Below are 14779 nucleotides of genomic sequence, written 5' to 3'. Positions count from 1 at the left end.
GCAACTGACACTTCCACTGGCGGTAAATAACCTGTTTTCAGGACTTTTCTAGACCTTTCGAAGGCAGCAATCTACCTTACTTTTTGAGTAAGCCCCATTCTGACAACAGAGTATTACAGTGATTGCTAGCTGGAGTAGCAACTACTGAGCTCAAAGTAGTAAAGACTTCTGCAGGATTTAGTCCACTTGTTTTCCCAATTTTTATACACATTTTAAGTATTGACCTTTTTGTATTTGAACTGCTTAGTTGTAACTGTGACCTATGGTCCTAAGATATTAAGGTATGTAAACCTCAAGATTTGGAGCACCAGTTGGCTGCCTGTAGGGGTTGAGAAGAATTTAGCCCAGTGTAAAACACTAAATATTTTAAATGGTATTTTGTTTGCATACGATACGAATTCTCTTAATTCTAGGTATTCAGGTGCCTAGCCATAGCTTGAAGGCCAAATACCAAGATAGACTGGTCCTTGTTCTGGCCAGGCAGGTCTTACATTCTCACCCCTGTATCTGTTGGTAGCATATCAAATATCCAAAGCATTGTTTTTTACAGTGAGCGACCTATGTCTCATATGAAATCAAGCCACTAATTCAGCTACATCAAAAAAATGGAATAAATGAAAAGACAGCATCTATTTTACTCTGCTCCCACTGGCAAAACTTAGAAAGGTTTTAAGCTTTTTCTATTCTGAAGCCAGAAATTACTGAAGAAGGGTTTTTCCTCAAATAACAAAGGACATTTTCGACTTATGTGTAAATTTCTGAGGTTCACATTTCTCTTAAAGAACAGGGAGGGAAAACAAAATGGCAGAAGGGTAGAATGACTGATTTCTGGACAATCACCTATTTAGGTAAGCATAATTCTTTTTTTGTTTCAGCCTATTCTCAAGAAACAGGTATCTCAAGCCATCTACAAATTCTCCTTTTGAAAATGCACTTAACTGAAAGCTAGCCCTGTTTCTGTGTGGCCCATAACAGCAGTATAAATAAAAAGCATAACTAGTCAAACAGTTAAGGCTTCAGCCACCTCTAGCTCAGAGCTACGTCTATCATCAGAAGCTTATGGAAATGCCAAGTCCTACTTTTATCTTATGTAATGTAACCTTTAAAGAGTAACTAGGTAAGATGCTTTCATTTTACAGAGCTTCTATGGGTAACTGTGACAAATAATCTTTACTGTGTGGACTATTTTATTTCATTATTCTAGAGCATCTCTTGTCACCTGTGAAGAAAAGCTCTTTGGTGCTGGTACACATTCTCATCCACAAATGAAATTAATGTAAATGGATACAGAAAATACCTATGGTGGGCTGTAGCCAGCTAATACATTCAAGCTTTGGCAGAGCTGGGTATTTTGACCACCTAGTAATTGTTTTCAAGAAACTATTAAGATACCTCTTTCTATTCTTTTGCCCGTAAGTTCTTTGTTTGGTGGTGAGGAAAATAACAAAAGCAAGAAGTTCACAGAACTGGAAGTGGCAGCTGCATTTTGTCAGGTTACTGATTACAGCAAACGTTTTAAATTCTTACCAGATTCGCCACTACTTCCCTTTGAGGATGTAAGTGAATGAGTATTGCACTGGACACTCGTAACTGCTACTGACTTTGCAGGACTTTTGTACAGTGAGTATATCAACCTGGGATTTTCAGAAAAAGACATCAAAGTAGTCAGAGGGTAAACAGCTCTCCAAAGGTGAACAGAATGGTATCACATCTCCTGTAAACACAGCTGAGAGGTCATGAGAGACAAACATACTCCAAGTCAAGTACAGTATTTAAAATCGACATGAACATCTATTTTATAGGCAAAATGATGGGGTGGCAGTCCCCAAGAACAGTGAAATTAGACAGTTAAACAATTAAGTACTGAACAAGGACTGATCACTTTTATATAAAGTTTATTAAGATGTTCAGAAGAATAAATCTGAAAAACCATGTAGCAAATAGTTTTAATTCAAGAGTACAAGGCAACTCAAAACACCTAGAGCATTTATATAGTTGACAAATAAAAATACAGTGGTAATTACCATCCCTGAGCAACACTGCATTTTAAATATCATAATAAACAAAGTTACTCAAATGTACCTGTGTATGCAGATGTAAATTTGTTAAAATTTGTTAAAAGATCAAGATCTGAAATAGGCAACTTGCCCTTTAAAGATGCGAAGTACAACTGGTTTTGGAAAACTTAAATATTACATTTAAGCAAATCAAGCTGTTAACTCTACAAGCTACTTAACAGCAGGGCTAAATGTATTTTATTTTGGTTTCACTGATCCTTTGTATCGCATACTGACAACAACTTTTTTCCTTAATGAAACAGTAGTAGCTTAAGACAATGTGTATCTTTTTCATTACTAACCAATTTCATGTATTGTGTATCCTGCAATAGTGTGAATTTGAAAGTCAGAATGAAGAAGTCTCCTCTAACAGTTCAGACTTCAAGCAAGAGTCACAAGGAGTAAATTTTAACAAGTTTCAGTACCCAGCTTCTACATTCTCCTATCTTCCAAAAGGTGCAGGTGTGAAAGTATTTAATACAAAGATCTATGTAAAATGGTCTAGCAACTAGATGGTGCCCAGTTTTCCAGATACTTAAGTAGCTTAGCCGAGGTGAAGAGACAGACAATGTTATTTTATTTTCCCAGCTGGGTATGACTAATAACATTTAAGGTAATACCAGCCTCTTTATTGCTGAGGAAGAAAAATGGCAACTTCATTAACAGGCACTGCTAATAACAAAAAGTTAATTTACAGAAGAAAAACATCCTGAATACTGAAAACTAGTGCATACATCAAAAGAATTTACTTTGTTCTCTTATTTTCTTGAGTAGTGTTAATATTGTTCATTAGACTGCTGGTTATTCACAGCTTGATCATCCATCTTTGGCTGTGGACAAGCTGTATCAGCACAAGTAGAATCTATTTATTTCATTGACAGCACTACCAAATTAACAATGATGTAAACATCAACCAGCTTTCTAGGTCCTTACCCTGATCTGTATCTTTTTTTCAAACATTACCAGGTCTGAAGTCAAGAGATTAAGTAATAAAGTATTTCCTATATCATAACACACATAACATTAGAAATTTAATAGATCAAGAAACGTCTCCTGTGTCATCTATGAGTAAGTTTACAAGTACAAACACAGATTCCAGATAACAATATTTTAGCTGTCAATTCAAGTTGAAAGAATATAGTATTAAAAGCCCACAACACTTGAATTAAGTATCAATTACTTTCAAACCAAACAACCTGCTTTGAGCAGGAAGTTGGACTAGGTGACCTCTGGAGTCCCCAGATAGGATTTAGGACTATGTAACTGACTTATTACCAATCTGCTTAACATTGAAATATGAAAAAAAGCTTTACAAAGCAGTGATGAAATGCTTTATGTTACTAAAAGAGGTAAAACCTATCTATCTTTCAGTTATTCACTATCAGTTGCTTTTTCCCAGCCACTGGCTGACCTATGGTTATGTCCATTTGATTTATAAATCAGGTAGTCTAAGAATTACGGTATCAGTTACAGCAAACAAGCAGTATTAGAAATAATAAAAGTACTGGAATGTAACAAAAGTGACCTCCACTTTGCAGGATAACAGTTACTTGAGTTCCTTCACGTGATGCTGAAAGAAAAGGAAAAACAAATACAACTTTAACAAAAATGCTATCAGGTTATATAGACTGCACTAGCCGTATCTTGTACTAATTCAGTATTGATTAGTTAATGATTTTGCATCACCAAGTAATAATTTGGCCCTAATAAGGCCACTAATTATTTGGCCTAATACAGAATATGTAAATTCTGTGTAACAGAAATATACATATTCATATAGAAAACCAGAATGTTTTCATAAGATTCAGTTGTTCAGGATATCTGTAATTCACTTGTACATCTTACTTTCCAAGTACAAATTAATGCACAACGGTTGTTCTAGTTTGTTAATATAAACAGCTTTAACGCACTGAAATGCGTCCTTTCCTCAGATCCTTCCAGTGCTCAGACAGAACACAGCTAGTGACAGAACTAACAAAGAGGATTTGGAGAAGTTTGCATTAGCAAGCGTGACTGAAGGTCCCATAATACAGTAAAGAGGTTCTGAAGTATTGTATTTTTCAGAAGTCTATAGGTGTTGTCAGAGTATGACCTAAGTTAATTACCTCCTTAAAAAAAATCAGGTTTCTTGATATCTAGAAAATGGGGGGAAAAATGCAACACTAGTTTCACTTTGTTTATGCAAACAAAAGATGTGTTTCACTGTCCCAGCCATTAAACATTTTTTGCCTACAACTCTAGCACTACAAGAGGTTACACTCAAAATCCAGCACAGTCTCATTCTTCTCATTGAACTCAAAAATGCCGGGGGACTTCCTCACTGGAAAGGATTTGTGATGGCAAGCAAAACCAAACAGGCTTCCCCACATTCCCTTGAGAAGTACAGCAAACAAGACCTGCTGAAGGAGTCACTTCACTGGATGATGTAGACACCTGTGATACAGGGGACATCCCTTACCCTATTTACTGCGTGATCTTTGATGTCTTCCTTAAGCTTTTTCAGTTTCACAGGATTCATCTGAATAGTATATCCTAACAAAAGATGTGAGAACCCCTTTTCAATGTTGCAGTTATTGAGAATGAATTCTTCAAGTCAACAAAATACCTGGTTTTGCCTTTTAAAGGTTGTTTTTCAGGAAGAGCAAATTACTGCTGATATCTGGCAGTTTTCCAGATAGGTTGATCTGGACTGCTCATCACAGAAAATGAAAACAGCACACTTGAAGATAAGACAAAGAATGTGAATTTTAAAAAAATAAATTAGAGAAGACAGCTGCATATGGATGTTAGTAGCTTCTCCCCTTTACTATCACGTCAAGCAACTTCACGAAGAAGCTTTCCCAGTCTGGGTAAAAGCTGCAGATATTTGGCCTGTACTCCCCAAAAACATCCATTCTCATTAATCGCTTCTTTTTACCATCCAGAATGGAATCTTATAGAAAAAGGATATTTTTCCCCTCAGGATACTTGCATGTTCTCCAGTTATTCTACATGCCACAAAATGTCAAGATTCTAAAAGTATAAACTAAACATAGAGAAGGAATCTTTAAATGGTGTTTACAATCTTTAAATGTCTAACAAAGCAGTTCATACAACAATATTTTTATGTACTTAAAACAATTCAATTATTTACCTGAAGGACTTATCCCAGGAGTGACACAAGCATCACAACGCCCATGAACTGAATGAAGAGCAACAAAGGTGTCATAAACGACCAGACAGGCCATAAGGCAATGTTGAAACTGGGAATAAAAGCAGGAAGTTTTTGGTAAATTCAATTGTCATACTATGGAAAGAAAGAAATCAAAGAAAACAAAGAAAATATGGCACAAGAGGAAATGAGATTTAAATTACTCAACCTGGAAAAATACTTGTTTCTTTATGACTTGAGAGAAAACAAAATTAAAAGACCCCAGCACCTACTTATTAAATTGGTAGTTTTGTTTACTGTTTATTTACTGACAACTCATTCTAAAACTTCAGTAGCTGCTGCAGATTATACACTGAGCAAGTCCACTCAGTTCCATCAAGGGCAAAGATACCTTTTACTTTCAGAATCTCTGAAGCACCTGAAAATTATCTACTCTTGATATTTCCATGGGCATACATGGCAACTGAGAAAAGCCTTAATTTGTACTTCCAGCCAAGCAGATCTGAGTTAACTGAAGAGAAAGGGGGGAAACCAACTTATTTTGCAACTCAGTTACATGGATTATAGATCTGACTAATTCTAAACTATAAGGAACTGTTACCTTCTTCACTCCTCCTTTTTTTCCCTCCATTGCAACAAATACTGACATTATTCAGATACATCTAAACTTAAAGAGAGAATCAGCTTTCATGCAGCGAGCAAATATTTATACTGGTGCACACACATATTTTTTCATTCACACGCACATTTGCTCAATTCTGACTCCTGTAATCTCAGAAATACAGTAGCTCTTACTATAAGTACCATTCTCTGACAAGATATAAACCCTTAAAGCTCATATAACAATAGTCAGAAGTATAGATTTCAGTATATGTTTGCTATTTACAGATTGTTTGATAATGAAGAACTCTGTATTAGAAACTGACCAGGCATAATTTTTTCTCAGCTAGAAAATACACTTTTGTCTTAATTTGTAAACCTCACAAATAGTTGTCAGAGGTGAGCAATTTACACTAACAAAGCCAAGGACTTCAGTTTTCCTATAAATTTTCAAGGCATAAAAGATCCAGCACAGAATCTACAAGTACACTTAATATACAGTTCTGACAGTTGCAACTCTTGCTTTGTGGATGACTGTTGAAAATGGAAGAAATTATGCTACGTAGAACTGGTATTGTCACCAATACACTTAGTAGAATTAAAGAAATTATACTTTTTATAAAATGAGCCCATTAACAGAGTCAGACTTGCACAGGTTCGGAAGTTTGTACACGGTGTTCGAACTTACCAAATTGCTGCTGCAATAAAGGTAGCTGTTGTGACAGGTATCAATGCTGGATACTGTGCATCATAGTCCTCAATTCCACAATACCACTCAAGATACAGTATGCAGTAAAAGGCAACAGATAAACATGCAGCCAATAAACAACTGCCAGAGGCAAACCACCAACTGTAGAGGGGAAAGCATGTTAAAGCATGTTAAGCACACTCACACTGCAGTTTGCGCATTAACCTTCATTCTAGTCTAGAAACAGAACAGACAATACCTGTTAATTATACAGTTGGCCTGTTCCTGTAGCTTTTTTCTTAAATTACTTTTAAAAAACACTTTTTCCCCTTCTAAAGCTGTCTCATATACATAACTAATTGAGTTTAATTTTGCAATGCAACATTCCCGTCAATTTATTTTTCCCTCAAATATTTTGGAAATGTAACGCAACAGACCTTGTCAGTGATCCACCACACCAAAAATACTTTTGTCAGTAATGAAATAAAATAGTCTCCCCTGCAACTGTGCTCAAATTTAACAGACAAGAAGATTTTTCTTTATAGCAGCTGAAGAAAACCGTAGAGAAATACAGGATTTCAAACTCAGAATCAAGAAAACACAGGGTATGTGACTACTTAGGAAGACACACTTTTGAGTCTCTTTGAGGACATATGTCAAGAGTAAGATGAGAAAGACAACTTGGGAGAAAGGTGTACTTTAATAAAATCTTATCTGAATGTATAGTTAGGAAATAAAAATTTTAAAAAGTGAATTTTTATTACCACAGTTTGGTTACTGAATTAGAAAGAGTAATCAACTACTCAGGTACCATTTGCTCTGGTTTGGTACAGCAAATCATATGTTATTTTGGTACCTCAGTACTACCAATTATGAAAGCTGCATTAACAGAGCAGTCGCCATAGTCTACCTAAACAAGCAGTGCAGGAAGACAGGGTCCTGCAGGGAGCAGATGGGGCTACCCAAAACCTTGATCACATCCTGGAGTCATAGTTTGCATCCACAGCTAACTGGATGTAGGGTGTATCTAGACCAGCCTGGAAGAGCAGCTCCAGAGAACCTCACGGCACAGAGCGAGGCCCTGTTCAGCTTCCACATAGTGATACAAAAATGACAATGAGAGAGTTTTAAAAGCACTTCCAGGTGAAGCTATCTAAAAATACTTAATATCCATCAATCCCATTGAAAATAATTTTGTAGAAAAGAAACAGAATAGAAATTATTTCATAGAAATTATTTCACTAATCTTTCACTGGTCTGCTCAAGGAATTAGAGAACTTCTAGAGAAATTAACTTCATTTTGACATTTAAAGATTAATTTCAGCTTTTTTTTTTGATTAAAATAAAACCAAACTCCCAACACTTTCAACAAAACAGGCAGTGATTTCTTGTACTTAAGTGTAAACTTCAAGGTACAGTATTAAAACATCCTGCTATTAGAACAAATTTTGCATGTACACAGATGACTCGGCAGAGCTTGAAGAAAAAAAAAAATTATAGTAAAATTTTAAGCATTGTATTTACTTAAAAATTAGTTTAATAATAATGGCTTAGGTGGTCATCTGGTCCAACTCCCCTGCTCAAGCAGGGACACCTAGAGCCAGTTGCCCAGGACCATGTCCAGACAGCATTTGAATATCTCCAAGGCTGGAGACTCCATGACCTCCCTGGGCAACCTGTGCCAGTGCCTGGTCACCAGTGCAGTACAAAAGTGTTACTTGATGTTCAGAGAGAATCTCCTGTGTGCCAGTTTGTGCCCATTGCCTCTGGTTCTGTCACTGGGCACCACTGAAAAGAGCCTGGCTCCACCTTCTTTGCACTCTCCCTTCAGGTATAGGTAAGATCCCTCTGAGCCTTCTCCAGGGTGAACAGTCCCAGCTCTCTCTATTCCTACTGTAGATCTTGTTTATCCAAGATTTAAAACAGTGTTCAGATGTAACAAACTGAATATGACAACACAACTTTCTTCGTAAGAAAAGGTATCTTACCTATTTGCTTGAATAGTTTCTTTAACAGTTTTAAAAAAATCAAAGTAGTATGTCACAGCAATGGATGCCAAAATCCAGAATGCAGAATGAATATTCAGTCTGGTAAGAGGCTTCCTCTTCTTCTCTACAGCTGTAGACTCTTCTGTAAATAAGAACATAATTATAGCACTAAAGCCAGTCATTAAATGGAGTATGATTACAGTTACGTAAAACATGATGCTTTATCCTTTTAATTCATTTATCTTCAGAGATTATACTCAATATAATACACTTTGTATTACAGAGGAAGTTTTCTAAAAAGCTCTGCACATCTCCTGAAACAAAATACACTAAGCAAGGTACCCTTTGATAAAACATGAAAGCAGTAACAATCAGCACATACTGTGTGTATCTTCTTAGGAAATTAACAGCTGACTAGATTTTGAAAGGGTTATTTAACTAATTAAAAACGTCCTGGTGTTATTAAAGCATTTTTATTACTCTAGCATATAGGAAGTCAAGTTGGTATTTCTGATTACTGATTTATTTGTATCCTTTTTTGTTAATTTTAATATTTGCAAACTATTTTCAGGCATAAATAATTTTCTTGTACTCAACTGCAGATACTTCACAAGAGATTTTCAACTTCAGTTTCAGGAGCTAGCTTGATTCATGCTGCATACCTTCAACAGGTAAACTAAAACTACCATTATGCAGAAAAGTATCTTTTCTTTTTTCCCTTATCACCATATATTGTTTTAGAGAGACAGACAACAGAGCAAGCAGATTTGAAAGCGTATTTTTGTTCACGACAGTAACCAGCTAACACACTCAATACTCATCCACACTGTCAGAAAAGGCGTCAAAGGTGCCTCTGATGTTTCATACTTTGCACTTTACCATTAGATGTTTTTGGTGGCCCGTGTGCCTGCAGCAGTGTATTTTATGCTGGCTACTCCACACGCGTTATCACCAGCCGAGGGTCAGCTCTACTAGAGTTTACAGCCATTTTTATTTTTTATTTCCTAGAGTCTTGCTCAACTACTAGGGCTTGGGTCCGGAGCACTTAAGCACTTCATCCCCATCAAGAAAGCCGCGGTTACAAGTCTGTCACACAACTCACATCTCCCTTTTCATACTCCAACTCCCTGTAATCGACCCGAGGGAAGACGAGCTGGCTGCGAGCAAGCGCTATCCCACCGCCCCTTCACCGGCGGAGCCCCCTGGCTGCCGCCGTGCGCGGGCTCTGTCCCCTTCCCCCGCTCCCGCCGCGGGGCAGCCGCTGCTTGTCACCGCTCCCCTCCCGCCCAGCAGAGCCTGGCTCCGCTCTGCTCCGCTCCCCGCTTGGCGGGGCCTCCGCGCCCCAGGCCCGCGTCCCCGGCACCACCCACCGGCCGTCCCGCCGGCGCCGGAAGGCGGCTGCGGCAGCAGCGGGTCGCGGGGCTCTGCCCCCCGCCGCAAAGGGCGCCTCAGCCTCGGAAACGGCTCCGCGCCGCTGCCGCCGGCCTCCATCTTGGGCCGCTCCGGCAGTGACGCCGGGGCGGGGCGGGAAGCGCGGCCGCCGTGACGGCCGTTGGCGTGAGGGGCGGTGGCCCCGCGGCTGTGGGCCGGGGCGGGCGGGCTGACCCCGGGTGCGGAGCCGCTGCCGCCGGTCGTGGCCTCGCCAAGCCCGTGGCCGTAGCACCGCCGGAGCAAGTGACGGCCCCGTTAGTGGCCCAGGAATATCGTGTGAATCGTGTGGTAAATCGCACTAATCCCCTTTGGAGAGAGTGAACACCGCAACTAAATCCCAATGCCAGTGAGGACAGTTTTGTCAAAATTATTAACAAAACAGGGAAAAACTGGGTGCATAGAAGCATTTTGCTCATAGCATTTTGCAAACCAGATGATTTCATGGACAGATATTAGAAAATTCTGAAGTTTTCGTGACAGCAGTGGTTTAGATGGAACAGGAGTCACATACAAAGCTGTGAGAGGTTTCAAGAACCATAGGAACCCTGTAATACTGGATACTGCAACCCGTAACTGAAAAGAATAACCATATTTACAAGACAAACAAGATAAAAGTTAAATAAATAATAATTATATAAATAAAAAGTTTCAGTTCTGCAGCTGAATTCTGCATAGCTAGATACGAAGTCACATCATGTTTTTGCAAACAAAACCTTGAAATTTAGTAGATTACTACTGCTTTCTTGTTTATTCACATGGACAAACTCAAAACTACTGAATTATATTGACAGATTAATCTTAGATCCGGTTGTTACATGAATACTGTGAATATACGTACTGTATCTTGTGGGGTGTGTTCATTGAATAACATAGCTTTGAAAATTGAAATTTATTTCTAATAGTAATGATGTATTAGGCTGATTAGATGATATGTGTGGTACTTACAAATTCGGTGTTTTCTTAGACAAAGTCATGTGTAATGTAACATTCCTAAGGTAAAAATCCCACTGACTACAGTATGGAAGTAACAGTCCAATATGGCACCTGTTGTGGACAGCTTTTCTTTACAGTGTAATTAAATGTGGAAATATTCAATAAAAGCTCAGATTTCTGTAAGGTAGATTGAAGAAAAAAAATCAGTATGTGGGTTTTACTTACTAAAATCAGATTTATAGTGTTTCTAGCTGTATATAAAGTTCAAAACCCACATGTTTAATAACTTGATTATACTTTTCCTTTTAGAAGGCAAACAACTGTGCATGAAAACAGTGTGAGAAATATGTCCAATTTTCACTTACCATGTGCATTCTTTGCATACTGTGTGGCATTTATCAACTTAAAAGCCTTGCAGATTCTTCCTCCATAGTTTCATGTTGAGAAAACAGGAAAAACAAAAAGAATGGAATGCAGGCTGTGGATAAATAATTACATATTTTATCAGTAAACCTTAAAAAATGTCAGGCTATCCTAAGGGTAGAAACTGGCAGGGAGAAACTAATTAGGGTACAAGCTAGACTTGCTCTGACCTGCACTGCTTTTAAGCAGTACTAAACCTGTTGGGGACCTAATGACCTTGTCAAATGTCCTTTGAAATAGGTGGAAAAAACCTGGGAAGTATTAATAAAATAATAGATCTCCTGCATATATAACCTAATTCATAGAGTGTTATGTCAGGTTTAACTCAGTAGACTTACATCAGTTCAAGTAGTGTAATGATGAGCCCCGAAAGTACATAAGACAGTTTTTTCAACGTATTATCTCAACTTTTTCTTACATTTGGTTTGAATTGTAGGTGCTGAAGTAATGGAGAATTTGACTTAATCTGTACAGTTAGAAGGAAAATAGCACTGTCTCTTCATTTGTCGAGTAACCTGATATGTAGATACCCTGTGTTGTACAATTTACCTGAAGATGTTACCTTTTCAGCAAAGGGACTGCTAACAGTCATTTACCAGGAAAAAAAATACTATATTTTCCTAGTTAGCCTATTGTCTGTTTTATAGATGAGTGAGACTCTAGGGACAAGGGAAGCAAGAGTTCTGGTTATTCTTTATTACTCAAGAGTTCTGGCTATTCTTTATTACTGTGTATTGAGTTTTGAGTAAATTCAGCCTAAAAGGTAAAAGAATGAAACAATTTTTTTTTTTTTTTTTCATCTGGAGAAAGCTGGGCCTTCATTTACATCTGAAATCCATGTAAGCCATGTCATGGTGAGTAGAAATTGTTTACCCAGCCTTAGAACTTGTCTCACATAAGGGCCAACCACATCATAGTCCTTAGTGAGTACAGTAATTATTTTTTTTAGTTTTGTTGAATATTTTGAAGTTAACAGCTTGTGGGAGCCTCTGAGCTCTGCTTTCTTAGCAATGAAATAGAGGTTTCTTTGTTTTATTTCCTTTGAGTGAGATGATTACCTCAGCCTTCACTTTCATGCTAGTGAATCAAATAAGAAACAAAGGAAATCTTCATGTACTTTCTTTGCAAAAGCTATTCATAGGAGATAGCTTTGATTTAAATGTAGCAATTAAATAAATACGTATGCTTGAAAAGGTTAAGATCTGTTAGTGTTGTTAAACTGAAGACTCCTGTTTACCTACAGAGTAGGTATTGTGCAAAGAGCTGAAATAAGAGCTTCCCTTCCCTGACTCACTATTGACCTTAACCGAGACCGCTCATGTTCAGTGTTTGTAGAGCTGAGATGTTTTTTGTGATCTTTTCACAGAGCTTCTCTGATTCAGAAATTATTAATCTGTTAAAGAGTAGATAGCGATCAGGAGCTGAACTGAGACTGTTACAAAGTGAACAATGCAATTAAGAAAGCATCTAGGCAACAGGCCTGTTATGGATAATAGTTCTTGCAAGTAAAAGTTTAAGAATCCCTGCATAAATGTTAGGAAGTATTTTAAAATGTGGTGTTCGATCTGATAAATTTAATTAACAGACTGTGGAAGAAATTTGTGAATTTGAAGATTCTGTGAAGGAAATGTACAAAGGGTAGAGTTTGCAGCAATTTTTTTGTTAACTGTATTCCTGGTCTCTCACATAATGTGAATTCTTCCCACATTTTTGGAAACCAACTTCAACACCTTCACATTCTTTTCTCTTAAATAGAAAAGAATGCTTTGTAAGTTATTTGAATGTTTTTAAATATTCAGGTTTTGCAGTTGTAAGTGAAAGCTGAATTTTGCAATCTAGTTGGATATTTTGAAATTCATTTTCTTGTTGCTTGCTGAGTATTTGCTATATACTGATTAGTTGTATGTTGATTTACAGATAACGACACACACGCAAGTGGTAGCTTTTTATGTTCTTTGACTGGTACATATAAATTTTAGACTTCTAATTAGATTTCTCAGTTAAATTCTCACTTTTAGAAAGTCAAATTAGTTTTCTAGTATTCTAGCAAATATTTGTAACTTTTTCCCCATTACAGAAGTCAATAGCTAAATTAGCCTTGATGTTATCTGTTCACAAAAGACCCAGTTGGATTTTTTTTCATTTCTTCTCTAAGTGGGGCTGGCTTCTATCTCCACATGTTCATTTGTAGCCGAAGGAGGTTGGATACAGTGTAGGCATATTCTTCATTTTGAGGAATGATTGTGCAATATACTCCATGTTTTCCGTTCATTAACTGAGTAATAATAAAGTGAGTAGTCATCTACTGCTTATGTTCCACTATCAGGAGTAAAAGGATTGGATGGATAGAGACTGTCAGTCCTTTTGGAACATTGTTCTTGGAGTAAAGCATTGCATATCCTCTCTTACACTGAGTGAAAAAGTAAATACATTGTCTATCTTATCTTGGTAAGAAAAAAGCCTTCAAATAGTGCTACAGTTCTCTTGCTTTCATCTAGCGTTCTTTTAATTACTTTAAATTCAGTACAATGGAAAAAAATCAGCAAAGGACCTAAAAGCACTTGGTGTGAATAACTGAATGCAGATCTGAAAAACAACTGAAGGTTAAAACTCAATCAACTCAGAATGTGGTACATATACAAACTATTGAACTCAAGTTGAATTCTCATGCGAGTATTAAATTACAGTGCAGCCCTGAACTGACCTTTAGGAATGAAACAATACATATAATAGTGTGTTTGATACCAAGAATGCACTATATATAAGCATGCAAGCATTTGAACTTCATGAAGCAAAAGAAAGCAGAAGATATAAAGGCAGTTAAACAGGTGAAGAGGGCATCTAAGAGCACAGAAAAAGAACACACTAAATAATGTCGTCTGATTTATCTAGGTATGTTATTCTTCACCTTGAAAGTTGTCTGCAAATTACAAAAAAGTAGCTGGTCCAGAACATTACTTTAATTTGAAGTATTTATTTGATAGAAGACCATTTCAACACCCTCAATTGTCCTGATTAAGAGTGTTAAGTTGTTTCAGTGCTTGACTCTTGCCTTTTGCTATAATCAGCATTAAGGATATAAAATGAGAAGACTGTTCATTCCAGCTTGGACCTTCAAACGTGTAAACAAAACCCATTAAATAACTCTGGGTAAACCATTCTCCTAGAAGTTGCTAAGTAAATCTTCTGCTCTCCTAAATAATTTCTTGAGTTTAGTTTCACTTAACTATGCATACTTTCTTAGGGAGTACAGTGACTCTCAAAATGTTTTCCTAAGACTACAGTTTAATGATACAAAGCATTTGGCAGCAATGCTCCATCTGTAATTGTTCTTGACTACTCAGTCCCCAGTGGTGGTATATAATACCTCTCAGGTTGAGGATTTGATCTGGTTTTAAAAGCCTTCAGAAATGCGGAGTGTGGTGGAGAGGCAAAGACAAATGGCCAGATGTGGGAGGGTGGGAAAGGGAACACTTGGGAATTACTGACTGATTTCTTCACTGAGGAA

At 37.4% G+C, this 14779-nt stretch overlaps 1 protein-coding gene across 3 annotated transcripts; it reads right to left on the bottom strand.

Moving 5' to 3' along the window:
* Positions 1-1878: 1878 nt before the first annotated feature.
* Positions 1879-9987, bottom strand: TMEM128 (transmembrane protein 128). 3 transcript variants are annotated; one of them, XR_012623027.1, is made up of 6 exons: positions 9855-9987; positions 8485-8626; positions 6497-6658; positions 5191-5299; positions 4516-4589; positions 1879-3627 (listed from the first exon to the last, which is right to left on the bottom strand). XR_012623027.1 is itself a non-coding variant. In XM_074822128.1 (5 exons), the coding sequence occupies exons 1-4, from the start codon at positions 9973-9975 to the stop codon at positions 5200-5202; spliced, it is 525 nt and encodes a 174-aa protein (XP_074678229.1). In that variant the 5' UTR covers positions 9976-9987; the 3' UTR covers positions 1879-3627; positions 5191-5199. The 3 variants fall into 3 exon arrangements, 2 of the variants coding, with proteins under 2 accessions (XP_074678229.1, XP_074678230.1); XM_074822128.1 differs by lacking the exon at positions 4516-4589; XM_074822129.1 differs by lacking the exons at positions 1879-3627; positions 4516-4589 and adding an exon at positions 4596-5069.
* Positions 9988-14779: the final 4792 nt, after the last annotated feature.

Source organism: Strix aluco, chromosome 4, assembly GCF_031877795.1.
Source record: "Strix aluco isolate bStrAlu1 chromosome 4, bStrAlu1.hap1, whole genome shotgun sequence".
Lineage (NCBI taxonomy): Eukaryota > Metazoa > Chordata > Aves > Strigiformes > Strigidae > Strix > Strix aluco.
Note: the sequence above shows the minus strand (reverse complement) of the source record. Positions and strands in the feature narration are given on the sequence as shown.